Here is a 27930-nt window from a genome sequence, read left to right as displayed (position 1 = left end):
TTTCTAATGCCATCAAACTCCCTCATCATATGAAGTCTCCAAACCTCACATTACCAAGGTCATCTTTTGGACAAGCTCCTATTAATTCAAATTTTCCTTGTGTAAGGCATCCAAACTTGAATACAATATTCCATTGTTTTATAATATTTATGATTTAGTCAAACTCTCAAGGTGATTTTCACATGACCTCTTGTTTAATGTAATAGCTTAAGAAGGCCAATAGTGTACTCATATTCTTCAGACATGAGCTCTATTGTTCTTGATACCTCATAAAATTACATTACTTCTCATCATTACACTGGATGCGTTCATCACTTACTAATGACCAATAGTCAATGCATTTTTACTTGCTTGTAATATATAATTCGAGGTAAGTAATTGACATATAATTTATTTGAAGGAAAATGCCTCCAGGGATCTTTATTATTGACATATACAGTTGAAGGTTCAAAAATAATACCAAGTGAAAATAAACCATATCTTAATATTTTAAAAACCGCTGAATTTATGACTTTCTCAGATGGGTTTCTTCATTTGTATTTTTTTCTGGGAGAAAATATCTGATAGACACATATTAGAGCTCAGATATAGTTTGATCCCTGGTACCAAAAATGAAAGCTCAGATATTTATGAGTTGGGGTGTGAAGCTTATTTTTTAAATGACCTTTCAAGAAGCACCACCCTCCAGTTTGTGAAAGTTACTCTGTAATTTTTAAACACAGTGAAAATGTTTAGCAATTAGGGTGGAGAATTTTTCAAATATATAACATGGTGGTGATCAACACGATTTATTCAGAAAGAAGCTACTGAAGAGTTACGCTGAAATTCACCCGACAAACAACGCTGAAACGGCTGACTATGATGGAGGCTTTCATTTTCTTTCCCTTGATTCTCCTAGCTGGGTTGTCAGGTAAGAAAGTTATAGTCAATGACTTTCCTTCCAACTCTCAATGTAAAGAATTAGAAAAGTTGAGTGATTTAGCGATGCTTTGACAGGATATTTTAAAACAGGAAATCTTCATCTGACAGAGATGGAAAAGATAACTTCAGAAAAAACAAAAACAGATTGAGAGGTATAAAGTAGTGACTGGATGAAAGAGGAGCTGAGAGTTAGGTGTGGGTGAAGAGGCGCAAGAACAAAGGAATGGGAAAGGCAAGACACTGGAGTGGGAAGATGGATGCAGTCGAAAGAGACTGTAAATGTTTATGAATATGTATTTAAGTTCATATTCTATAAGGGAATGGTTTTGTGCTATGATCATCGGCTGTGTGGTCCATAAAAATGTATTCAAGTCCTGACCTTTTCTAATTATGTGATTTGGGGCAGCTTGCTTAACTTATTAGAGTCTATTTTCTTATTTGTGAAGTACAAATAAATAATTATATTTTCCTTTTGCTGTAGGAATTTTGCAGATGACAAATAGCATTAGCCCTCCTGTTTAAATTCTTCTCAGATGCCTGACACTCAATGTGCTTTACTCTACTCCTTATCTCAGTATAGTTAAGTTGCTTTCAGAGCATACATTCTAGCTCAGAGCTGTAAATTTCAAGATAATATATGATAATACATCTTAAAGTTAGTGAGTTATGATAAAAATAACTGATTTTTAGGGATTGTGAGCATAGCTCAGCTTAGCACGCTCAAGGTCCTGGGTTTAATGCCCAGCACCAAAAAGAATAATTTTATGTTCAAATTATGACATCCTACTTGACCATTTAACCTGTACCTGATGAAAGGAAATTATAAAAGTGCCTAAGACAGTCAATTTCTTATACTTGCAACTCAAGAAATAGTGGTTGTCTTCTCACTGGAAGCACTGAAGAGTGGTTTGCTATTGTTAAGTACAACAGTACTTTACTATTTACTCTTTACTATTTTCATTTTTTTCTGCTTTTTTTTTTGGTACTTCTCACTGAGATACATGCAGAGTGCCCCTGGCTCACCTCCCACCAGCTTTTAATTTTCTTGTTTTGATTTGGAGTCTCACCAAGTTACTTAATTGCCCGGCCTGGGCTCAAACTTGGAATCCTCTTGCCTTGGCTTCCCAGAGTTCTAGGATTACATCACCATGCCTAGGACATCCATTCTTGATAAGAAATATTGGACATGTAGTAATATTAAAAATGCATTAAGTGTGAGAAAAGTTGTACAAGATGCCATTAGGGAACTGCTAAAGTAACAGAGTTGCAGAACAAGAGCCAAGAACTAAGGAATGAGATGAGAGAAGAGAGGACCAAGAATATATTTGTTTTAGAGGGAAAAAAAGGCCATAAAGAGAAAATCCCACACTAGAACTGTGTTCTACGGTAACAGATGCTGTACCTGTTGCATATTTTCAGAGCTTTGCTGGTAACAGCATGTACTGAGCAGGCATTTGTAGATGGTAAAATATGTGCTAAAACTAGATTAGTGTTGTATGACTTTGGAAGGTAGAGAAAATAAAGAAAGAGGTATGAGAAAAGCAATGCCAGCATGTACTAGAGTTTGTAAATGAGAAGGGGACATATAAGACAAAATCCAAAGCTGAAGATAATTATTCTCTAAATTGTTTACTTAAAAAAATAGATGGTCAAACCATAATCTGATACCTTCTTTACCTTTTTTACTCAAAAATTATACTTTTTCTATTTAATCCTGTAAATAACAAATGAGTTATCATTAAGATTTTGATGGAATAATTACTTGAAATAGGGAGATAAACTATATCCTCATTTCCAAAAGACTGAATAAATTATGATATACGGATAAAATGGTGTAGTATGCAACCATCAATGGAAAAAATCCAAGTGGTCTGTACAAATTGATACAGAGAAAGCTCCACTGTATTATCAAGTGAGAAAATAAGGAATAGAGCAGTGTAAGTAGATTGTGGTACTAATTCTGTGGAAAACATAATCATATATGTTTATAAATACATGGGCAATCTCTGGAATAATTTACAAAATTCTGATAAATGTGATTGTGTACAAGATAGAAAAATCAGTTGTTTGGGACAGAGAAGGACGAAAATGTACTCTAAACAGTTTATATTTTTACATCTTTAGGACCTAGTTGCATTTGCATATGTCACTTATTTTAAAACTAAAAATAAATAATAAAATTTTTTTAGTAACCTAGACTTTGCATTTCATCTCCTTTCTGCTCTAATTGATTTCTCCTTGATGCTAGTGTCTATTAATGAATGATATTTGATTACTAGAAATCAAAATCTTTGCATATACCCATGTCTTCCTGAAATTATGATTTTTTGATCCGCTTTTCTGACTGCATCCTACATTTCTTGTCACCTCCTCTAAGGAAGAGAAAAAAATACCACACCTGCTATCATTATTAGAGGTCTCTTGTTTACTTTTCATATTGTAGCCTTGACCATATTACTGTAAATTGCTATTTACATGTTTATATTCACCACCAGATTTCTCAATATCATGATGAAAAGTCATAAATGTCTTGTTCATGGTTGTATCTCTACCTCTTACTAAAGTCATAGCGTAGTAGTGGCTCCTCTCTCACCATATACTATATTGATATGTATATATATTTTTAATTTATTATTTTTTAATATTTTATGAATGTCTAGATTACTCTCACAGACACTACTCCACACTATGCCATGGTTTAGTAGGGCGTGTTGCTAGCTGCTAAACTCCTAGGCCTGGAATAGGACCTTACCTGCAGTTCTATAGCATAGCATGTCCAACAGGTGACAACTCATGGTGCATTTGATTTTACTTAAAATAACTGAAGATACAAGGGTGTTGATTAAAAACCAAAATCATGCCATGAAGGTGGGAGAAATTGCTGCCTTTGAGTCAGAGGAAAACGAAGGAAGATAGTTATAGAAAATATATACCAAGTTGTAGAAGAGAAGATGGCATCAGGGCTCATGCCTGTCAATCTTTATGTCTAGAAAGCTGGAGATAGTATCATCTGTAAAAGGAGTTTAGGAAACTGAGAATGGATTTTGTGATTTGGAGGAAATTTCAAATAAGCATTACCCAGAGTCTGTTTGATTTATCAGAAAAATAGGAAAAGGAATTTGGCTTAGAATTAATGGCCAGTTCTTATAACTCAAACTCTATGATTTAGGTATCATATGAATAGATGCCATAATTTTTGGAAACCATGTAGCAGTCAAGAAAAAATATACAGGAATGAAAATATCCAAGGTACAGAAAGAATGGGAAGACACTAATTGGGATTTGATTGATTAAAAAATCATGGAGGCACTAAATACAAACTATATCTTGGGGTGAATGCTGTTTATTGTAAGTTCTTAAATAACTTTAATTTTAATTTTGTGTTTGTACTAATATTCCAGTGTCTTCAACCCAGATTTCACAACCCAGTTTTTACAAAGTAGAAGAAAATAAAGAACCTATACTTATTCTAGAGACAAAAACTGAAGCTAATTATCCGGGAAAACTAAGGGAATCTATTCAGCAAGGAGGTAGTCGCCCTCAAGAAAAACCAAAGATGGTTAGTCTTCACAGACAACCAGGATCACGTGACCAGCCAGGGAAACTGGGTAATTTTCATCAGCAGGGGAGGCCAGAAGGTTTGAGCCAGCCCGGTTTGCCTGGATCTTGGTTTTTGCAAGGAAATTCAGAAGAATCAAACCTGAAATGGAGTCCAGAAACTTCTAATAAACAAGAGAAATTAGGATCTTCCAGTCAACTAGAGAAGCTAGAGTCTACTAACCAGCAAGCGAAGCCAGGGTCATCTAACCAGCAAGGAAAGCCAGGGTCATCTATCCAGCAAGGAAAGCCAGGGTCTTCTAACCAGCAAGGGAAGCCAGGATCATCTAGCCACCATGGCAAGCCAGGGTCTTCAGGCCAGCAAGGAAAACCAGGATCATCTAACCAGCAAGGGAAACCAGGGTCTTCTAACCAGCAAGGGAATCAAGGGTCTTCTAGCCTTCAGGGGAAGCCAGGATCATCTAGCCATCAAGGGAACCCAGGGTCTTCAGGCCAGCAAGGAAAACCAGGATCATCTAACCAGCAAGGGAAACCAGGGTCTTCTAACCAGCAAGGGAATCAAGGGTCTTCTAGCCTTCAGGGGAAGCCGGGATCATCTAGCCATCAAGGGAACCCAGGGTTATCTAGCCAGCAAGGAAATCTAGGATCTTCCAGCCAGCAAGGGAAGCCAGGTTTATCTAGCCAACAAGGGCATCCAGGATCTTCCAGCCAGCAAGGGAAACCAGGGTCTTTTACCCAGCAAGGAAAACCAGGATCATCTAGTCAACAAAGGAAACCAAGATCTTTTTACACTCAAGGAGAAAGAAAAAATACAGAAAAAACTTTAAATGGCAAAATAATGGAGATCCAGGTTAGTGTTATATTCTAAGTCAATTAATCTCAGTTATTCTTTTTTGCAAGACTAGAAATGGTTAAACTAATAGACTGTATTAATGACAAATTGCAATGACACTGTTTAAGCAAAATGAGACAAAGTATGGAACTGATCGTTTTCACACGTAACATGATCACTGAATGCCATACTCCTTTATCCTATCTCTATCATTTTCCATTCAAGTCTTTCTACCTAACCTAAGTTGGATTAACTCAAAATTCCATCGTTTGAGACTACTCCCCTGCCAAGTTTAACTTTAATGTCCATTTCTATCCCATCCATAATCTACAACCCACTGAAATGATAGTTCTCAAATCTGAGAACTATCCTCTGCTGGTGTTTCAGTCCACTGCTCAACATTTTTCAGTATTTCTATACTTATTACAGATAAAACTGCATGCCATTCAGCTTCTGTTTATGTCTCTGCTGTCCACATACAGAACCCTTTGAATTTCTGATACTGATGATTTCCTCCATTATAGAAGTTACCTTATTGAATTGTTATCTAAGTATTCAATAAACTATGAACCCCTTGAAGAAAGAGCATTTTTTAAAGCCTTTATCCTCAGAGCTTAGGATAAATGAGACATAAAATAGGTTCTCTGAGTTTTCAGGTTAGATAAATGAAGGCTTAGAAAAAATCTTTGCAAGGAGATGATCATCCACCTGATGATCTTGTCTCCTATATTCCCCTCTGAGTTCCTCTACGTTCTAGCTTCACTTGCCACTTGCTCACACACAATCAGCCTCCTACTTCCCTTTAAAGAAGACTCTAAACACTCTGTTTTATTTTCACATATAAAACTATTTTCTAGAACACTTACTCTCTCTCATCATTTAAATAGAAATTTTATTTTTTACCATATAAATTGGCAATCCTCATCATATTTTCAGAGGAAAGATATTGTCCTTCCTGGCATGAAGACTCTAGCCTGGCATGAAGTATTATCTCTCACTAAGATTAGTACCATCCAGGTCTTAATGCCTGGCTCTCTGAGATTTTAAGATATCATATAAACTTCTGTAATTTTATATTGGTTCTAAAACAGAAAAGTAACTGTGCACTTTACGAAGTATATGTGAATGAAAGGAATTGATTTTCATGAAAAGTTTATAAACTTTATACCAATGGAAAATATTGAGGATTTTTTCATATTCCTTTAGTATCTTGGGTTTGATTTGACTTAAGATCCCCATTAAAGTCTCATCATTTCCATTCATGTCTTCACTCTCATCAGCTAATAAAAGCTTTACATCCACAGGCTTCTCACGTCTATAGCTCACATCCAAAAACATTCCCACTATTTAAATTAATTCTGCATAGTGCAACTACATGCATTTTTTTATTTTAATGGCACAAGAAAAAGGGAGATCGGTAAGTTTTGCTCATATGTGTCTCATATTTGCCAGTGTTAATTTTCCTTGACTATTGTTCCTCTATATAGAAGAAAACTTGTATCCATAAAAGTAAAGTAAAAGCAGTTTGACACTTAATAAGATCCAGGGCTTTGGAATAAATAACCCCAAGTTTGAATCACTGCTTGGACATTTAAACTCTTTATGATCGGTCTCAAGCTTGAATTTAAATCTATCTCCCTGTGCTACTGGTAACAAATTGGGGCAAAATATATCCTTCTTTTAGTACTGCTGTGTGGATTAAATGCAAAAGACCAATGAAATGACAGGGAATATATAATACTTTACTACTAATAAATTAGCAATCCTTATTTTTCATAATAATAGCTGAATTAAGTTGATGCTTCTATCCTACCTGATGATCTTTCACCTCACTACAGACTGGCAGCACCAGTAGCAAGAAACCAATTAAAAACATAAAATGTCAATCTGCCTACAAACCAGTCTGCGGTTCTGATGGAAAAACCTATGATAACGGCTGTGTATTTAATTATGCAAAGAGGTAAGGGCTTTGTATTCCTTTGCGTCAGGAAGTACTATTCTGATCCGTAGGGAAGCAAACAACATTTTTCTCTGTCTATATAGTTTTTCTCTCAGTAGTTGCTTGTCACTTATTTGTCAGAAGAAAAATAAATGATAGTCATTTCTTGAATGATAAATTCTGTCAATTTCTAGGAGAATATGATTTATTCAGATATTAAAGTAAGAGTTAATTTACTTTTGTGTTATTCTTTGGCCAAATAGTCATCAAGTGCCCATCACGTGCAGGCAGTAATCTAAGAACTAGAGGTAAAATTGGTAACAAAATATACTGAAATTCCTGCTTGCACGAATTTTAATTTTTGCAACAGAAAAGAAACAAACAACACCAGAAGAGAAAGAGAACTGCAAAGCCCTTGAATTGCTAATTATTGCCTACTAAATCTTATTCTAATCACAATACCAAAGGTTGGATTTGGTGAATGTTCTAAACCTTCAAAAGTTACACACTATCTATAACAAATAAAGAGATTTTAAGTCTGTTTTAAAAATTGTAACATGTGGTTAGGAGAGATTTAGACATTTAAGCCTTCAGAATTTTTAAATGTTCAACTATAAAATAGAAAAATAAAGTAAGAATTATACCTCTCTTGTTTTCAATGATTCTCGAATTCAATAAGTACTTAGCATAAGTCATTACTGTAAAATAAAATACTAAAGTATCCCCTGAAGCTAAACAGAATTTAAAAGGGCATTAATGCCAATTCTCTTATAATATCCATAAAGCACATGGTCCAGAGATGAAAAGGAACTAATGGCAAGTGTACTATTTCTCTGATCAGTCAGTGAGAACTAGGTAAGCCAGCAAATAGGCCTACTTTTTAAATAATCACATTTTCTTTTTGTAGTGGTACTATAACTACTTGGTCCTTGATTTCTCTCATCATTTTTTTTCAGGTTGAGTCATGGAACATTGAGTCTGAAACATGAGGGAAAATGCTAAGTGTTTATATAAACCAAATTACCTGGAACTTCAAAATCAAGTTGCAATCCTGCTTTCACAATGGATTTTCTTGGAAGTTCAACTGTGAGGTCAACATAAATCTTACAGATCTGATGGAGCCTATGCTACTTTTTAGTTTCTTTCACTATAAATACAGTCAGTTCCAGAGTAACTTCTGATTCACAGGATTTTTTTGTTGTTTAGACTTTCTAAAACCTTAACGAGTGTTTTTGATCCCACCCTTCCCAAAGTACCAGTTATGAATTCAGGACATGGAGCAGCAATTTATAAACTCTTAACAGACATAAGAATGTCAGGACTTCCTGGAAAACATAAAGATCTTCCACTTTAAAAATACTGAGCCTGTAGGTATCTGCTAGAGCTAAAGAAACTGAAGTTTTAAAATACATTTTAGGATTTTGCAGTGGAAGAGAAGTATAGAATAATAATATGAAGTATTATTTTCTGCCCCCAAATTAGAAACCTAAATGAAATGGCCAAGTTCATAAAAACACACTATTTACCAAGATTACTTCATGAACAAAGAGAAAACATAAATAGACATATCCAATAAGATTGAATCAGTAATCAAAATTTTCTAACCAAGAAAAGTCCTGGGTAGGATGACTTCATAAGGAAGTATACCAAAAATTTAAGGGAGACTTAGCACCAGTGTTTCTCAAAGTCATCCAAAAAAAAAAATTGAACAAGAGGGAGCATTTCCTAACTAACTTTATATAAAAGTTAATATTACCCTGATACTAAGACCTGCTAAGACATAACAGGAAAATAAAACTGTAGGCCAACAACCTGATAAATATTGGTGCATAAAATCCCCAGTGGCATGCTAGGAGATTATATTCAGCAGCATATTAAGATAATCACACAGGTTACCAATTAGATTATTCCTGGCATGCAAGAATGTTTCATCATACAAAATTCAATATGGTCATTAATAGAATGAAGAGGAAAAATGCATGATTATCTCAAGGGTAAATTTAAGAAATTGACTAAGTTCAAAAAATCACAAATTGTGATGAATCACTAAAAAAACACTAGGACTGTCCTCAAAATGATAAGTAAAAACACTAATAAACATTATTTTAATAGGAAAAGAATGAAAGAAAGGATAAGAATCCCTGCTTTCATCACTTCTATTGACAACATTGTTACATGTTTTAGATAAAGTACTTAAAAGAAAGATACTTGAAATGAAGAAGTAAAACTATCTCTGTTCTCAAATGACATGATTATATATGTAGAAAGTCCTAAGAACCACAGAGACACACATACAACAGAACAAATAAATATATTCAGCGAACTTTTAAGACACAAAACTGTAAAAATCAGTTAAATTTCTAAACATAAACAATGAACAACCTAAAAGGGAAATTAAGAAAATAATTACTATTAAAATAGGATAAAGTGCACAGAATACTTGGGAATAAATATTAACATGGAGGGAAAAGACTCATACACCAAAAACTATAAAACACTATAAAAAATAAAAACACTACTAAATGAAAAGATATCCTATGTGTGATTGGGAAACTGAACTTTCTTAAGATGGAAATATTATCCAAAATGATATACTGACTCAAGAAATCTCTAGAAAATTCCAAAGTTACATTTTTGCAGAAATGGAAAAACCCATCCTAAAATTCATATTGGATATCAAGTGATGTTGAGTAGCAAAACAATCTTGAAAAAGAGGAAATTACTTGGAGCATTCATACTTTCTAATTTTGAAACTTATTACAAAGCTGTATTAATCAAACACGTGATATGACATAGACTTCCATATAGATCAATGGAACAGAGTGCAGAGACCAGAAAAAAATTCTCACCTCTATGGTTAAATGATTTTCAACCAAGATAACAAAACAATTCAATAGAGAAAAGATAGACTTTTCAACAAAAACTGAAAATCCGCATGGCAAAGAATGAAAAGTAACCCTACCTTACACTTCACACAAAAAATTAACTCAAATTTCTTTGTGGCTCAGATTCTATTTTCGACAAGAATTTCCTGAACATGACCTTAAAATGATAGGAAATAAAAGAAAAAACTAAATAAAGTGCACTTCTTCAAAATTAAAATTTTGTATATCAAATAAAATTATCAAGAGGGTAAAAAGACAATTCCAAGATTGGGAGAATACTTACAAATCAAGCCAAGAACAGTGCACAAATTTGTAGCCTCAGCATTTGGAAAGCTGAGGTAGAAGAATTACTGGAACCCAAGAGTCAAGACCAGCCTGGGCAATATAATAATGCCCATCTTTAAAAATTGTGGTTCATGTATCTGATTCATATCCATAATATAGAAGGAATTCCTCCTCAACAATAGCAATAAATAAAAGACTCAATCAATTTGAAATAATTAGCAAATAATTTGAATAGATATTTCTCCAAAGAGATATATAAATGGCCAATACAGAGATGAAAATATCTTCACAGTGTGAGCCATTAGGGAATGCAAATCAAAGCCACAGTCAAATGGTCCTCCAGATACAATACTAATTCTATTAAATTAAAAAAGAAAACAACAATTATTGATGACTATGTGTAAAAATTGAAACCAGTGCGTGTTGCCGGTAGAAATGTGAAAAAGAGTAGCCTTCATGGAAAAATAGTATGACATTTCCTCAAAAAACTAAATATAGAATTACTGTACAAGGCCAGCAATTCCACTTTTAGATATATACCTAAAAGGTATTTTAAAACTGAGACTCAATGAGATGTTTGTTTGCCAATACTCAAAGCAGCATTATTTACAATACAGAAAGGGTAGAAACAACTCAATACCATTAAACAGATGAATGAATATGCAAAATGTGATATATCTGTGTATATATATACGTTCACAGTGTAATGTTTAGCTTTAAAAAAGCATGAAATTCAGATACATGATAAAATAAAAGAAGACCTTGAAGACATTCAGATAGCTAGTTAAATAAGCTAGACACAAAAGAACAAATATTATATGATTCCATTTATATGAGGTACAGAGAATAGGCAAATTTTTAGAGAAATAATACAGAATAAGAGCTATTTGAGGGGCTGGGGATTTGGCTCAGTGGTTCCGCCGCCTGCTGCGCAAGCGGAAGGATCCAAGTTAGACACCCCCCCCCCCGCACCAAAAAAAAAAAAAGAGCTACGTGAGCTGAGCAGAGGGTTAATGAGGAGTTATTGATTAATGGATGTCAAGTTTTCCTTAGGGAACAATGAAATATTTCTTAAGATGGTCAGTAGTAATAGCTGCACAATGTTTATGTACTCAATGACACTGTTTTTTTTTTAAAGTAGAAAAATTTAATGAAGCAAAATGATTAGATAAAATATGAAAAAATTTAAAAAACTGTACACAGTATCTACCAATCCCTTAAAATGTTCAGGCGTAACAGAACATTTCTAGCTAAATGGTTGCACCTTGAGACCATACTCTTAAGTAAAACAAGTTGGACACACGTGTAAATATCGCGTTGTTTCTCTAGTGTGAGAAATGGAAAGGGTAAATAAGGACCAAAATGTATAATAGATATTGGGCAATAGGAAGAAAATGTTCAAATGGGAAGGGGAACAAGAGAGGGGAGAGGGGGAAAGGAAAGAAAGGAAAAGGAAAAAAGAGAAGAGAAGAAAAAATGGGAACAAAGCTTATGTAAATAAGGAGAAGAGAGGTTGATGGGGGAGGAGTGGGAAAAAGAAGAATCAAATTATATTATGTACAAGTACTTGTTCCCTATGATGAATGTGATCATTAAGTATATCTAAAGTGTACCAATAAATAAATAGAGAGAGAGAGAAGGAAAGAGCGAGAAAAGAAGGAAGAAAAGAAAGAAAAAGAAAGAAAGAGAGAAAGAAAGAAAAAGAAAGAAAGGAAGGAAGGAAAGAAAGAAAGAAAGAAAGAAAGAAAGAGAAAGAAAGAAAGAAAGAAAGAAAAAGAAATGAAGGAAGAAAGAAACCATGATGGCGCATGATCGATGCTGTTGAAACGGCGTATAGTTGAGTGCAAAAGGAAGTATATTTTGAAGAACGCTAACCTCTGACTTGCAGATAGGTGAAGGCAAAAACAATAGCTTCAGAAAGAAAACAGAAGTGGAGGAAAGACAATGGCAGAGAGCGTCTGCTCGTCAGCTTTTGTACCTAAATAACTGATGATACAGTGGAGGTGGAAATGTGTGACACGGTTCTCTGATGTGGAAAATGTTTGGCCCAAGTATTGAGTGGAATATCTTTGAATCATTAGGACTCGTTGAAATGAATTTAAGGCAGTAAGAAGGCTCAATTCAAGTAACGCTGACTTTATCAGTTGCTAACTCTTCAAGCTGCGTTGCCCCTGTGAGTTTGAAAAAGACCCGTAATATTGCCAGAAAAGAATGGATTAAGCAAACTATCCAGCATGTAAGAAGGAATGAGAAAATCCTGTTTTGGCAATTGATTAAAAACTCAAAGGAACATTAAATAAATTCCGTATTGGAGGTGAAACCTGTAGATTTTAAATTCTTAAAATTAAATTATTATCAAGATTTGTATCTTAGGGCAAGGTAAGACTAGAAATACTGTATGTCTCCAAATGGTTTGTGTGCTTCTATTTTTAATCTTTTAATCCACTTCTCAATGGACAGCAAAGTAATCTTGGTGAAATGTAAATCTGGCCATGTAATTTTTTTTTTTTATCCGATTAGAATCTTTTGGTTCCATGTTTAGGGACAAACTCCAAGTTCTACACCTAAAGCTATGAAACCTTCAGTATGGTGAACAAATCTCTTGCACTAAACTCCTGTTGATCAGTACTTCAAACACGATGGTCTTTTCCACTTCAGTTTCCCTTGTTTCTCCCAAACAGATTATTTTTACATATTCATCATCTCAGAAACTCATTTTCTCACCCATTTCCACCCTACACTGATGAGTCAAGTATCACATGATTTTTGTTTAATACTTTATGTACACTTTATTCTTAGTAACCTCCCTGACCAGTCCCATTGTCCCTCTGGCTGTGCAAAATCATTTATAAATACTGAGAATATTCTCCATTCCTAAAATAAATCACTTTTAGCTGCATATCTCATTGATTGCATCTACTGTCCTGTTCATTTTAAGCACCATTGATGAGAGAACCATGCCTGGAACAAAGTTAAATGTTCAATATACAGTTACTAAAAGAAAGAATATGTATTAAAGGGCTCATATTTTTAAAGAATATGAGGTAGAAGAATAAGGCTCACTTTCTTCGGGCCCTCAGTCTGCATCTTTTATTTGTTTGCTGTCTCTCTGTCTTTCTCTTTCATACTATACACAAACATATGTATATATGTATATAATATACATAGATACAATTTTTGTTCACTCATTAAAATTAATTAGTAGACAATATGTTATATTTTCATGAAATATTTAAAAAACACAACAGACATTTTTTGACATGTATATTAATTTAATAATAGCATACACAAAGTATTTATACAAATTTCCTCACTTGCTTCCCTTATTTATGCCTTTTAGCACACATTTTTAAAGCACCTTTATTGAACTAGAATTTATATGCTAAATTTGACTCATTTGAATTGTATCATTCTATACGTTTTAAGTATGTTGAAATCTTATTCTTCAAATATAAAAAGGCTGGGCTGGTGGTGTAGCTTAGTGGTAGAGCACTTGCCTAGTATGCAAAGCCCTAGGTTCAATCCCTAGCACCAAAAAAAAAAACAAAAACAAAAACAAAAAATACCCACATATATATGTGCTTGAGGCTATGAAGACATTAAGATAATTCATTCAGTGAATACATCCATTGCCCCTAAAATTTCCTTTCATCTCATGTTGACATTCTACCCCATTCTCAGGTAATATTTGATTTGCTTTCAATCACAATATATTAATTTGGCTTTTTTAGAGATTCATAGGAATGGAATAATACACTGTGTAGTCTTTTTTTCTTGTCATTTTCTTTTTTCCTCCGGTCTTTCACTCAGTATACTTATTTTAAGATTCGTCCATACTCTTGTACATATTAATAGTACTATAGATGTATACTGCATGATTGCAAAACAATTTATCTACTCACTTGTGATTAGCAATTAGATTAATAGTTGTTTTGTGTTCTTGTTTTGACAATTGCTGTGAGAACTCATATCCAAGTCTTGGTGTAGACATGGACTTCTTTTCTCTTGAGTAAAATAAAGAATAGAACGATTGGGTCCTGATAGGGATCAGTTTTAATTAACAAAAAAACTACCTATTTTAGAAAGTGTTTGCATAACTGTACATTTCTGTTGGGAATATATAAAAGCCTCCAGAAACTTGTAGACAGAATAATTTCTCCCTGTGATTTTAGTTTTTATTTTCCTAACAACTAAATAAGTTCAGCATCATTTCATGTGTTTTTTATGCTATTCACATCTCCACTTCCATGATGTATCAGTTTAAATCATAAAATCCTCTCTGGAAAAAAAGGTCCAAAGGGGAAGGGGAAGTGGTGGTGGTGGGGGGGGGGGTAGATGAAAAGAAAGAAAGGAAAGAAAAAACATGAGAAAAGAAAGAAAAAACAGAAACAAAGTTTTTGTAAATAGGGAGGGGAAGAGGGGTAGGAAGGAGGGCAGGGGAATGGGGAAAAAACAAGAATCAAGATATATCATGTATAGGTACAAATTCCCAATGATGAATGTGATCATAATGTAGGCCTAGAATGTACCAATAAACCTGATGAATAAAAAAATCATGAATATCTTTTCATTTGGATCTTTGTCTTGTTATTATAAGAATTTTTAAAAATAAAGTGAAATGCACATAAAATAAAGTAAATCATTTTTAGGTAAACAATGTATTGGTATCTGGCAACTCTTGTGCAACTGTCAAGTCTACTTAACTCCAAAACATTAGTATATAATTCTCTTTATGCTGTCAACACATTTTTGTTTCATAATTATTTTCTTCTAACATATGGCTAACTTTACATTCTTTAAAGAATGTCTTTCAAACAATATAAGTACTTAATTTGAAGGAGTTAAAGTCAATTTTAATAAATCTATTCATAATTTCCTGTAATTTTTACTAAAAATTAATATTAAATCTTATAAATTGTGCATTCTACATTTCTAGCAATGACCATGTGGTTTTTCTGTCTTAATCTGAAAATATAGTGTATAACTGTACAAATTTTGAAATATTAAAACATCTTTTCATCACAATGTATTAATTTTCATATAATTTTATTTTGTGAACTTTATGTTAAGAATTTTTGCATTTATATTCATTAGACCTATTGAGTTATAGTTTTCTTTCTTTGCAATGTCTGGTTTGGATGTGAGGATAGTATTGGCTTACATAATAAATTGAGAAGTATTCCTCATCTGATTTTTTATATAATCGTTATTATGTCTTTCTTAAATGTTTAATAAAATGTCCCAATCTCTTAGCAAGATCCTATCTCAAAATACAAAGTGAAAAAAGGTCCAGGGTTGCAACTTAGTGTGAAAGCACTGTGATAGAGCCCCAGTATCTTCCTCTCTGTCTGTCACTGACTCTCTCTCTCTCTCTCTCTCTCTCTCTCTCACACACACACACACACACACACACACACACACACACACACAGAGACTTAATTCATAAGGTCCTGGTAATTTACTTGTGAAGATGTTAAGTATTAAAGATTAAAATTAAAGATTTAAAATTTATACAGGTCTGTTCAAGCTATTTATTTCTTCTTGAGTAAACTTCGGAATTTTTGTCAAAGTATTTTCCTTTTGATATCTATAGAATCATTAGGCTTTATCATTCTAATTCCTAAGATTGATAATCTATACCTTCTTTATTACTTTCTGATTATCATGGCTAAAGTTTATCAATTTTTTAATCTCAAAGAACCATAATTAGTTTCATTAAATTATCTTTTTTGTTTTCTAGTTCATTGATTTCTATTATTATAATTTCTTGATCTGTTTATTCTAGTTTTCATTTGGTCTTATTTCCTGGTTTAAACTAGAAACTAGATGGTTGATTTAATTTTTAATTTTTATTTTTATTAGTGCATGTTTGTAGCACATAATAACCACATTCATTATGGAGAGTTGCTATGTGTACATAACACATTTTAATTTTCTTCATCCCCTTCCTCCCCTCCCCTATCCCTCACATAGAAGATTTTCACTGTAAATTCTCTTTAAGAACAGGTTTGTATGTTCCCACTAACTTTGTTATTTTGTGATTTTTTAAAAATTGCATTTTCTTCAAGATAATTTCTCATTTCTTTTAGATTTTTCCTTTTTTTCAGGTTTTATATTTTCTTTATTACTATATACTTGCATTATACTAAAATAAAAGGGAAATAAATTTAAAAAGCAAAAAAAGTTTTGGGCCTGCTTGGTCAACTTAGCTAGATCCTGTGTCAAAAGTATATATACATTCACATATACAATGATATACAAATAGCATATATCAATATGTGATAGAAATATATAGAATGTTATGATTGCAGGTGTAGCTGAGTAGTAGAGCACCTTTGATTCAATCTTCAGGAGAGGGGGGAAAATCCACACACATCTCATGTACTATTTCTTAAACAGTACTTGGGAAAATATGTTATGTTTGTTTTCAAGGGTGAAATATCTATGGTCCAGAGAAGAACTTTAACAATAAGCCACTGAGAAGGGCAATGTATGTCTTTTACATTTCCTTCAGATGGGGTATCTTCTGATTCATTTTACCCAAATTACTTTTCATCAGTCTCTTCATGCCATATTATTTACATTCATAGGATTTCATAGGATGATGAATTTTCACTGGTCTTTTAAAGTCTTTGTTGTAACTGCCAACTTATATTTTTGACAGAGGATTTTATCCAGTGTTAATTCTTCCATGAGGGCCAACTGATGTCTTTTGAACAAGTATTATATTTAAGGGAATCCTCTACATACTCTACGCATTTAAATCTGTAAATAAATCATGATGAATATGTTTCCCATACCCTACAATGATTCTAATCCTCTCCACAATGCATTCTCATGCATTTTAGATAGGTGATATAATGTAAGCTTTGCCATTCTATGTTTAGTGTTTTTAATGTATTGATCACAAGTGGAATGAATTCAAAGAGAAGTAGAATGAGTTAAGGCTTTCCTTTATGTACCTAAGGTATTCTCATCCAACTTTATTCATTTTTTAAAGGAAACTGGAACATCTGAAGGATTTTCCTTATTGCTGACATACAGAAGCTTTCTCATTCGTGTGAATTCCTATCTTCAAGAGGATCGAGTGAAGGTTTTTCCACATTGCTCACACATGTGGAGTTTGTGCCCAGTATGAATTCTCCTAATTGGTTGAAGGGTACTAGAAAATTTGAACACCAGTGTCACTCCAGGTGGGTAAGATAACTGTGCAGGCCAGAGCACAAATCATCTTCATGGCAACCATGTGGGCAGGAATGTGGTGCCAAGTACAGCCTGGGCAAAATCAAGTCTCAGCAGCAAATGTGAATGAAGACAGTAAATCATGTTGCAGCCACTTCAGTTCCAGGAAACCTGATAACATCTACAACCACCACCTTTCCCAAGATGTGTGACCTCACTTTGTCCCCCTCCAAATTCCTCAGGGCAAAAACTCCCTCCTCTTTAAAGTTTTGTTCTCACCTCACTCCCTGCTGAATTGCCTTTCTAGAGACGGCCTCCTGTGTGGTCACATGTGAATGAATAAACAGCCTCCTTATTTGCACAAGGACTGCTATAGGAGGTCTCTGCTCTTTTCCTGCCACTGTTATAACTAGGACATTGCTTACAGCGGTCTCTCTCATGTGTACTTGAAGGGAACTGGAACATATGAATAGTTCTCTCACATTGCTTAGCTTTATGTGGCTTCTCTAAAGTGTGGACCCTTTCATTCATTTGAAGAGTACGGGAATGATGAAGGCTTTGCCTCTTTGTTTATATACACAGGGTTTCTCTCTAGTAAGCCATTTCACATCTGTGAAGATGACTGGAACATCTGAAGGCTTTCTCACATTGCTTTCATTTATAAAGGCTGTCTCTAGTGTGAAATCATTTGTGTGATATAAAGGAACTGGAGTAAGTAAAGGTTTTCCTACAGTAGGGACATACATAAGGTTTCTCTCCAGTATGAATTCTCTCATGTACTTTAATGTACTTGGGACATCTGAAGGCTTTCCCACATTGTTTACATTCATAAGGTTTCTCTCTACTGTGAGTTCTGCAAACTACTAGTGTTTCTGAAAGCTCTTTTACATTCCCTTCATGCATGTGGTTTCTCTCCAGTATGAATTCTTCTGTGCACTTGAAGGAAGTACAGCATGTAAATTTTTTCCACATTCCTGGCACACACAGGGCTTCTCACCAGTGTGAGTTCTTTCATGTACATGAAGAGCACCTGAGGACCTGAAGGTCTTCCCACATTCTTTACATTCATAAGGTTTCTCTCCAGTGTGAATTCTTCTGTGCAAATAAAGGGAAGTGTAACAGGAGAATGCTTTCCCACACTGATCACACTGATAGGATTTCTCAACGGTGTGAGTTTTTTCATGTACATGAAAAACATAAAAGTGACTGAGGGCTTTCCCACATTGCTTACACACACAAGGTTTGTCTCCAGTGTGAATTTTTTCATGTATTTTTAGGTAACTGGAATATTTGAAGACTTTCTCACATTGCTTACATTCATGTGGTTACTCTCCAGTGTATGTTTTTTCAAACTTCTGAAAGGACTGGGGAAGGGGGAAGGGTTCTTCATGTTGCCTGTATTTACATGGCTTCTCTACAAGTTTTTGATTCTCATATGGTTTGTATCCATTGTGAGGCCTGAGGGGCACATTTTGGGATGAACACCCAGTGAGGACTTCCATACACACATGGCTTCCACATAGACGTACTCCAGTTTTCGAATTTAAAGTCTTATCTGGAGACTGAAGATTCAGAGATCTGAAGATTTTTCCACAATGACTGCCTTCCTCTTTATATTAACTGTCTACAATCTGACTTCTACAGAGACCAAGTTCCTGAAGGTTTCCTACATCCCAGCTCTATAGATTCTTCTGGGAGATCCAGAAAAGCCCACTGCTCCTGGGTGAAGTTCACAGCCACATCCTCAAAGGTCACTGACTCCATTTCTGGTGCAAGGTCTCCTGGGTTTCCCACAGTGCGCCAGTGGAGCAAACGGACCACAACCAGCGAACCCGGATCAAAGCCACGAGCTGGAGAGGCTCCTCCCACCAGCGTGCCTGACTGGTCTCCTAGATTTTTCTTTTGATCTATAGGGCATTGTTGTTTCATTTTCAAATTTAAAAGTCATTGCAGACATGTTTCTATTGATGATTTCTAATTTAACTTTACTGGGAAAAGGTTTTGGTTTCATGGTTTGATTCATTTTAATATTATGAAGTTGTTTTCATGCTCACAATACCTGTCATTCTGGTATATGTTCTCTGAATAACTAAAAAGAGTGAATATTTTGCTTGGTAGAAAATATGTTCTATAAATGTAGATTTATTTATTTGGGCTAATAGTTTGAGTCTTCTGAACTCTTACTACTTTTCTCTTGACTTGTATTATTTTATAATTTTAAATTTTATTTATATAGAATTTACATTGCTTCCAAGTTTGGAGAGCTGAGGGAAAAGACAGGTTTCCATTTTGATAGAAAACTGGAAGATGCTTCTAAATTCTTAAAATCTGGTGATGCCGCCATAGTTGACACAGTTTCTGTTGAGACCATATGTGTTGAAGGCTGCTCTGCCAGTCCTTCTCTGAGTTGGTTTTCTGTCCATGATAGACAGGTACTGTGAATGTCACAAAGCAGTGAAGAAGAAAACTGCTAAATCTAAGAAAGTCAGACAGTCTGCCAAGAAAGTGCAGAAAACTAAATAAATCATCCTCCTAATATTCTCCCCATCCTCCATCTTACTCAGCGATGCAACAAAAGCCTCAGAACTCTTTCTCAGTTGACTGTTTAAGATTGATAGTAAAAGACTGGTTATAGCCATGCATAAACTTTTAAAAAGAAAAGAACAGGATTTTAAGGGACATTGGTTTTATGTATGTGGTGACAATTGCAATAAACAAAGAACTTTTAAAAAACAATCTTATACTTCATAAGGAAAATAAACAGTGAATGTAGCTAGGAGAAATTGAAAATTAAAAACTAAAGGCTGCAGGCTGGGGATTTAGCTCGGTGGTTTCACTGCCTGCTGTGCAAGTGCAAGGACAAGAGTTCGATCCCTGGTACCAAAAAAAAAAAAAACTAAATGCTGGGTGGAGTAACTACACTGTATTGAAACATTCCATGAAACCTCTGTAATTTAACACTGTAGTAGTACTCTACTAGTTTGTAATAGCCAAGGAAGCAGTTTGTAAGCCAGAGAAGTAGAATAGTTCTAAAAGCAAAACATAAACTATAGTACATTTGGAAATTTAGTATATGATGAAAGTGACATCTTAAATTAGTGGGGCAAAGACTGACTTTTAATAAATAATGTTGGAAGTACTTGAGAGTCATTTGTAAAAATTATTATAATAAGGGATCTAGAGATGGAGGAAGAAGAGAGGGGGAAAAAGGGGGAAGGGAAAGTAAAAAGGACTGAATTGTAATACATGGATCCTGCAACTTCCAACGATGAATGTATTATGTATTGCCAATATGTATTAATAATAAAAATTAAAGGTAAAATTGCATATGTATATATATAATACTAAACCTTAAATGAACTCCCAACATAGGAAGTTTAGTGATAAAACTCAAACAATACAAACACTGATGTATTCATGGGTGAATCCTAAACCTAAGATAGTAAAATATTTAATAATCATAAGAAAACATTACAAAATATTTAGCCATATAAAAATTTGCATAGCAAACAAACTCAATAATTAACTTATAAGATGCTCACAAACTTGGAGAAAATATTTTCAACACGTGTCATGAATGAAAGAATGAAATAAATTTAGAGCTCATAAAAATTAAAAGGAAAGGATATCACAGGTCTAATAGAAAATTAGTCAAAATATATGAAAATAAAATTCTAAATAGCTCTCAAATATAAAAAAGATATTCAACCTTACTCATAAGAAAAAGAAAAACTAAGCTACCTAAATACCAAATCTACTGAAATTAAAAATTTAAAACCCTTGATAAAACATTCTGTTTACAAGGCTATGAGGACTGAGATTTCTCAAATGTTGTTGGGGAACTCAAACTAGTGCAACATATATTGACTAAAATTTCCTTTAATACAACATAACAATTACATTTTGTTATATTTTTCTAATATTGTTGCTTACCCTTTGTTTTGGCAAACCAAGATGCGAACACACATTGTTATAACTTATTGTTTATATATAGGAAACCAACTAAATAATCAAATATATAGGTTTGCTTAAATAATCTCTTTGCTTCTATTTTATATTTTGGCCTGGAGAAGGGTAACTGCACAGAACTTTGCTTGAAATAAATCAATTTTGTTGTTTGTGTAGCATGTCTCAGGCTCTGGGTTCAAAAGTAAAATACATTTTAAAGTATGATTATTATGGTAAGGATTTTAGTTGGGAAAATAGACAACATGGACAAAATACAAGAATGGAGATATCAGAAAAAGTGATGGAAAGTCTGAGAAAGATGTGGAAGAAAAATAATAATGTAGGAGAGGAAATAAAATTTTTTCTCTACCTTCATGATTTAAAAAAATTTTTTATTAGTACATGCTTATAGTAAATAGTGTTTACATTTCTTCTGTGGAGGTGATACAGTAAGTACCCTTCAAAGTTTCTTAGCTGTAATTCCCTGTGACAAAAGACAGATTTACAAGAGAAAAACAGGTATAAGTTTAATAACATGTATATCTCATATACATGTGGGAAGTAAACCAAAGAAATGAGCACATTTTTAGAGTAGACCTTGAAAAGTTATCTTGTTACCAGAGTCCTATGTTAGAGGGGGATTGACTTCAGTCCCAACAAACCAGATCTGGTCACTTGTAGTAAGTATCAAATGGAAAAAATAATGGTTAAAAGTAAGAAAAGAATTAAATCAAACAATGATATGAGGAAGCAAAGAAGGACCAAGCATCTTCAGCCCTATTTTGGAAGTATTAAATAGTGGTAGGATTGGCGAAGGAGGCAAAGGATATGTCTAATTAAGCAGTCTTGGTCAAAATGTGGGGTACTTGATCACTATCTCAGGTTGAGCTCTGTGAGATGGCTCTGGAGAAGTTAGCATTTGAGATAAAATTTAGTTCCTATCATGAGATGATCATTATTGCTTGGGAGGAGGCAGGCTCATCATAGTTTACTATTTCTGGCAGGCTAAGAGTAAGGACTAGAGACTTCTAAGTGCTGTTCTGTTGGTCTAAACAGGTCATTTATTTTATATAATAGCACAAGCAGTAAAATAAAATAAATGTATGAATTAGAATTTACCAAAATTAAAGATTTTTGTCTCAAGGTACATCATCAAGAAAGTGAAAAATCCACAGAATGGGATAAAATAATTATAAATCATATATTTAATGAGGAACTTGAATCTAAAATACATGTAGATTCAGCAATGTAAAAATCGAATTCCGCTTTTTTCTCTCATAATAAAAATAACATTACTCATGCATTTGTTATTATTTGATTGCTTCATGATAGTTATTTCTGAGGTAAGATCATAGGTACCTGCATTTTTGCTAAATACTCAAGTAATATATTGCTTATTCATCTTTGAAAATGTTCAATTATAGTTATACGACATAGTCATATATAGTTTCAATGTCAGCCAAGGAGAATTTCTAATAAAGATAAAATTATTAACATTGTATTGAGTGAAATGTTCATGGTTACAAATTACACCAGCTTTTATATTATCAACTATAAAATCAAGACAGTGATTTTTCAAATTGTCAATGTTTAATTCTACACAGCATAAACATATGTTAATCATAGGTTTGCAAGCAGGAAAGATTGTTCAACACTGTATATTCCATCTTATGTACTATAGAAGGCTTCAGTGATTGTCTGAGAATGTAAAGCCCTAATAGAGAAGATTCCAGTTGATTGCAGAATCCACAAGACAAGATAATGATAAAAGGCACAAGAACATGTATTCAGCCTCGCTCACCAATTGCCATGATGAGAAAAGCCCAATTTTCCTTTATTTTGTCTGTAAATAAAGACAATAGTGAGAAAGAATCATAAATTATTGAAAGAACATGTTTAATTCCCTGAGCATTGGATGAAATATGTCTTATTGAGGAGAAGATGAGTAAGGGCACAAGCAGTTTGGGGAGTCTCTACTCCAGTTGGACAGATATTGGGCTCTGCTGTCCCTCAGCTTTGCAGTAATCCTGTTCCCCATCTCAGGGGACTTGACTCTTACATGCCCAGTACTGACTCAGTCTTGGACCTGCTCTAAGAAGAGGATTAGAGATATTGTCTTGATGGTTCTCCAGGTGTAGAATCCACTTTTGAGATTATATGTACAAAAATGTATGGAAAGAAACATTTGTTAGAGAAAATGTAGAGGGAGCTACAAAGGCTGGTTGAACCTTGAGACTACAAACTCCTTCAGAGTGAAGGAGCAGGAAGGGAGGTTGAGAGGATGTGTCCTAGACTTGCTTGCACTCTGAAGTTTGCACTTTTAAAGTTTCCTGTCACAAAGTTTGGTAGACAAAGTGGATCATCAGAGAGTCTTCCATAATATTAGTAGACACATGATTAATTTCAGAGTTCAGAAGTTAGATTTCTTGCTCAATTACATTCCCTGTATCTTGGTGATCCATCCTGGAGGTTATCAGTCTCATCTGGACATCAGAATTATATTATATTGATCAAAAAGATACCAGTGGCAATTCATAATGATTATACTTGGTTAAATTAATCAATTTATAGATGCACAAGATCTCTGAAAGAGTTATTCTGAAAGGTAAAATATAAAACTACTTTTATAAATTCAAGGAAAGGTACAAATGTATTCTTGCTGCTTTTATAGAGATAACACTTTCTATTTATGTTTTTCTAGGTCATCAGAAGGCATATTTTCCTATCATTTTTTGACAGTTTTATCATTACTTTAGAGGAGCTGACATTTAATAGTTTTAATCTTGTGTTCTTACAACTTTTTAGTCCAGAAAACTCGTCTGTTGCTATAAGTAATGTCATTAGTTCCACAGACTAGATCTATTTCTCCAGTACATGCATGTGGGGCAGCTGCATACTTTTTACAGTCTGCAAAACAAAGTGACAACATAAAACTTATCAAAAAATGACCTTTTAGGAATAAAATGTTCTTATTTTTCATACCGAATGCCATACATCCAAGTGGAATAAACATGTGCACTATTAAAGTTTAAAAATGCACATTAGGGTAAGTGCAATCCCATTAAATATGAACTATTATTGAACTATTTTTACTAACTCAATAATACGTTTTAAAGAAGCCACACAATGATTGACTATTTTTATAGTTGATGTATTCTGTCACAACTTCTCTTCATACATAGGTCAAATCTCCCTCATCACTGTACATTACCCAAAAAATGAATTAAAATGTGTTACATACATGTGTCAACTCCCCACAAGGAATGTAATCACACATTATGTACTGCAATCATGTACTAATAAAATAAAAAAGAAACCATAAAATTTGAACTTTTATTTTTTATTCTCTTGTCTTTTAAAATAATTACACATACATATTTCTACATATGTATACCTTTGCATGTATGTGTAAAATACATAATCTGCTTTTTAAATTTCTTTGTAACTTTTATCTATTTAGTTGTACAAACTACGTTTCATTTTCACTACATGAATATATGAAAACTATCATTTAATCTACTAGTGAGTAATTTCCCCAATCTTCTTATTTTGGTAAAATAAACAATTCTACTTTAAACACCCACTAGCATATATTACCTGCTTGTGTACAATAATATTTATGTCCATTAATGGAAGTTTTGAACAATGAGATACTTTTAGTTTGTCTATAATACCAAATAGCTTTTTATAGCTGGAAAGACAATTTTTTCACCTTCATGCAATAATAATACAGGATATTTCTGTTTTGTTTTGTTTTTGTTCTTCTTTTTTTGTATACTTTTTAAAAAGATTATTCTATCATACATTAGGTGGTGAAATCTGCTATTAAAATTTACAATATAAGTGACCTGAAAGTTTACATTTTTAAATTTCCAAATTAATCAGTCATTAACTTACCAATTTCACTTTCTTTTGCCCAAATAAAAAACCAGTATCTGCAGCTAGCACACAAAAGAAAATTAAAAATAAGAAGAAAAGGAATAAAAGCATATGTATGTTAGGATGTACTCACATTTCTTAGTATCAGAAACAAACAGAAATTGCTTACTCATGACCTTTCATGTGAGGAAGCGAGTTTTATGGAAGTACTAAGACAATGTATTCATAGGCTGACTTCAATTCTGGAAATATTTTATAATTCCTCAAGCTAATGTCACTTTTTAAAATAATTTTAAGTATTGTCTGTTAACCTCATTTCATTATCCTTTGAAGGACCTATACTTTTAAATTTAGATATATGGAATACAGAAAATAACACCTTTTATAGTCACTTAATTTGCCTTGTATAAAATGACAAAATATCAAGAAATTAAGCCCTAATATCTTTCTTTTTTTGGTACCCAGGGATGGAACTCAGGACCTTGCACTTGCAAGGCAGACATGATGCCACTGAGCTAAATCCCTGGTCCAAGCTCTAATATCTTGATTTTGTACAATATCTCATTGTTTCTTTATTCAGATATTGATAACCCTGAAAATTATGAAAGATAACTTGTCAGGGGATAAATGGGTGAGTTCTTTCCTTACATAAGGCTTTGACATAACTGATTCATAACTGGCAAAAAGCAAATGAGATTGTCAAAGAATACCATCTCTGGAACACTTCACTTACTCCCCACACTTTGCTTTTAATAACCATAAAATCTGAACTCCAAAATGAAGAGTGAGGAGGAAGATAAATGTCTTTACTTAAAGATGAACAAAACTCTAACATCTACTAACCAATCTATTATTATTATTATATTATTATTACTAATACTAATACTATTGTAAGAGACAGAGTGTCACTCTTCAGCTGAGTTTGATCTTGAACTCCTAGGCTTATGGGATCTTCCTGCCTGAGCCTTCCCATGTAGCTGGTACTATAGGTGCACACCGTTGTACCCAACTTTTATTGCCCATTCTAATTCACTGCTCTATCCCCCCTTTTACAGCATTAAATTTTTTTAAAAAACCAATCCACTGGTGTAATTTTAAAAAGGAATTTGTAACACGCCTGATTCATCTCACCAGTTAAAGATTTCCAAGCCCAGTAAAATAACCTCAACCTTTACTGAATTGCAGCAGTTATTTCATGCATTTTCTGCTTCTCCCAAGACCACAGAATAAAGAAAAATACCAAGGCAGTGATGAAAATAACTTTGAGCCACGAGTTGAAGAAAAGCATTTTATCAAGCCTGTAGAAAAAACCTTTAGGAATGTTTATAAGACATGATCAAATGGCTGTTTTTTATACGTAGAGATGCTCCTCTATCCCCAAATCAATTATGGAAACTTCTTCTCTTTATTCTTCTCCCAAGCCTCAGAATCAACATAGCATGTAAAGAGAAGGTCACCTGGAGGCTTGAGAGAAACCTCAGGACAAGTCCTCTTTACACATTTACGAAGCAGCTTTCTACTCTCTCAATGCTTGGCACAGCCCACAAGGAGGCTGGCTGCATTTGAGGAAACATCCATTGGGCATCTCAGCTTTTTCTAAAAAAGCTAGAAACAATTATTCCAGCAGGGGATCTAGAGAAGTCCTTACAGCAATGCTAGATTCCAGGACACCTCTGCAGAATGTCTGCCTCACCTACCTGAAGTGGAGAAGTCAATGGAGAGAGCCTCACAATTCTGCTATTGTTCCTATTTTGTTCACCTCTCTTTCTCAGCAGGTTCCATCCAATTGAGTAGGCTCTTCTATTGATCTGTGAGTGGGGATCTTGATAGGGTAAGACAAATGGTCCAGGGCAGATAGCTCACACAGATATTGGCCCTCCCACCCTCCAGTGGAGGTATAAATTAGCTCTTAAGAATAACCCCAGCAGACTGTCTCTCAGCAAAAGGTTTGGGAGAATTTGATCAGATATTTCAAAAGCATAGAGACAGGGAGTGATAGTAATGTGTACATAGGGATCCAAAATGAAGAAACATAAAAACTTTTCAAACTACTGAACTGGAAAGAGCAAGAGAACAAAAAAGAGAAATAGAAGGAGTTTAGAAAATTATATAAGGCACATGCCTAATGCATTGGAATTCTACAATTCCAGAAACACAGTTAATTGGAAATTTTATTTTTATGCCTTTAATTTTTAGGTAAATGTAGATTTGCATAAAATTTTAAGCACTAATGTAAAGAGATCTTATATTTTCTTTAACCTGTTTTACCCATTGAGACTATTTGTAAACCTGCAGTACAAATCCACAACCAGAAAGAGACATCAGCTGGAGAACTATTATCCATGTCCACCTCGATCACCAAGACAGTGAATGAGTTTTTGGACAGAAATCTCGGCAGTGATGCACCTGAAAAGCTCCCTAAGAGTCTCAAGAGAGCCAGCATTGAAGGACCTTGGCTAGAGGGCTGGAGAGAGGATGGGAATAGTAGGCACAGGGAATAA

At 33.9% G+C, this 27930-nt stretch overlaps 1 protein-coding gene across 1 annotated transcript; it reads left to right on the top strand.

The window, feature by feature from the left end:
- Positions 1–790: 790 nt before the first annotated feature.
- Marcol (MARCO like) lies at positions 791–27930 on the top strand. Its single transcript, XM_087180497.1, has 6 exons — positions 791–910; positions 4323–5329; positions 7150–7271; positions 19839–20034; positions 24252–24381; positions 27725–27930. Exons 1-6 carry the CDS (start codon positions 859–861, stop codon positions 27928–27930), a joined length of 1713 nt encoding a protein of 570 aa, XP_087036623.1. The 5' UTR covers positions 791–858.

This window comes from Heterocephalus glaber, unplaced genomic scaffold (genome assembly GCF_053883595.1).
Source record: "Heterocephalus glaber isolate CG9 unplaced genomic scaffold, H.glaber_assembly_v1.0 deba00001463, whole genome shotgun sequence".
NCBI lineage: Eukaryota > Metazoa > Chordata > Mammalia > Rodentia > Bathyergidae > Heterocephalus > Heterocephalus glaber.
This window is presented reverse-complemented; position numbering and strand designations above follow the sequence as displayed.

What these genes read in the sequence shown, in the direction of transcription:
- Marcol (XM_087180497.1), top strand. Translation starts at nt 859, where the DNA reads ATGATGGAGGCTTTCATTTTCTTTCCCTTGATTCTCCTAGCTGGGTTG. An exon ending in TTTCTGTCCATGATAGACAG is followed by an intron (nt 20,035 to 24,251) that starts GTACTGTGAATG and finishes ATGTTTTTCTAG; the next exon opens with GTCATCAGAAGGCATATTTT. An exon ending in AAACTCGTCTGTTGCTATAA is followed by an intron (nt 24,382 to 27,724) that starts GTAATGTCATTA and finishes GTAAACCTGCAG; the next exon opens with TACAAATCCACAACCAGAAA.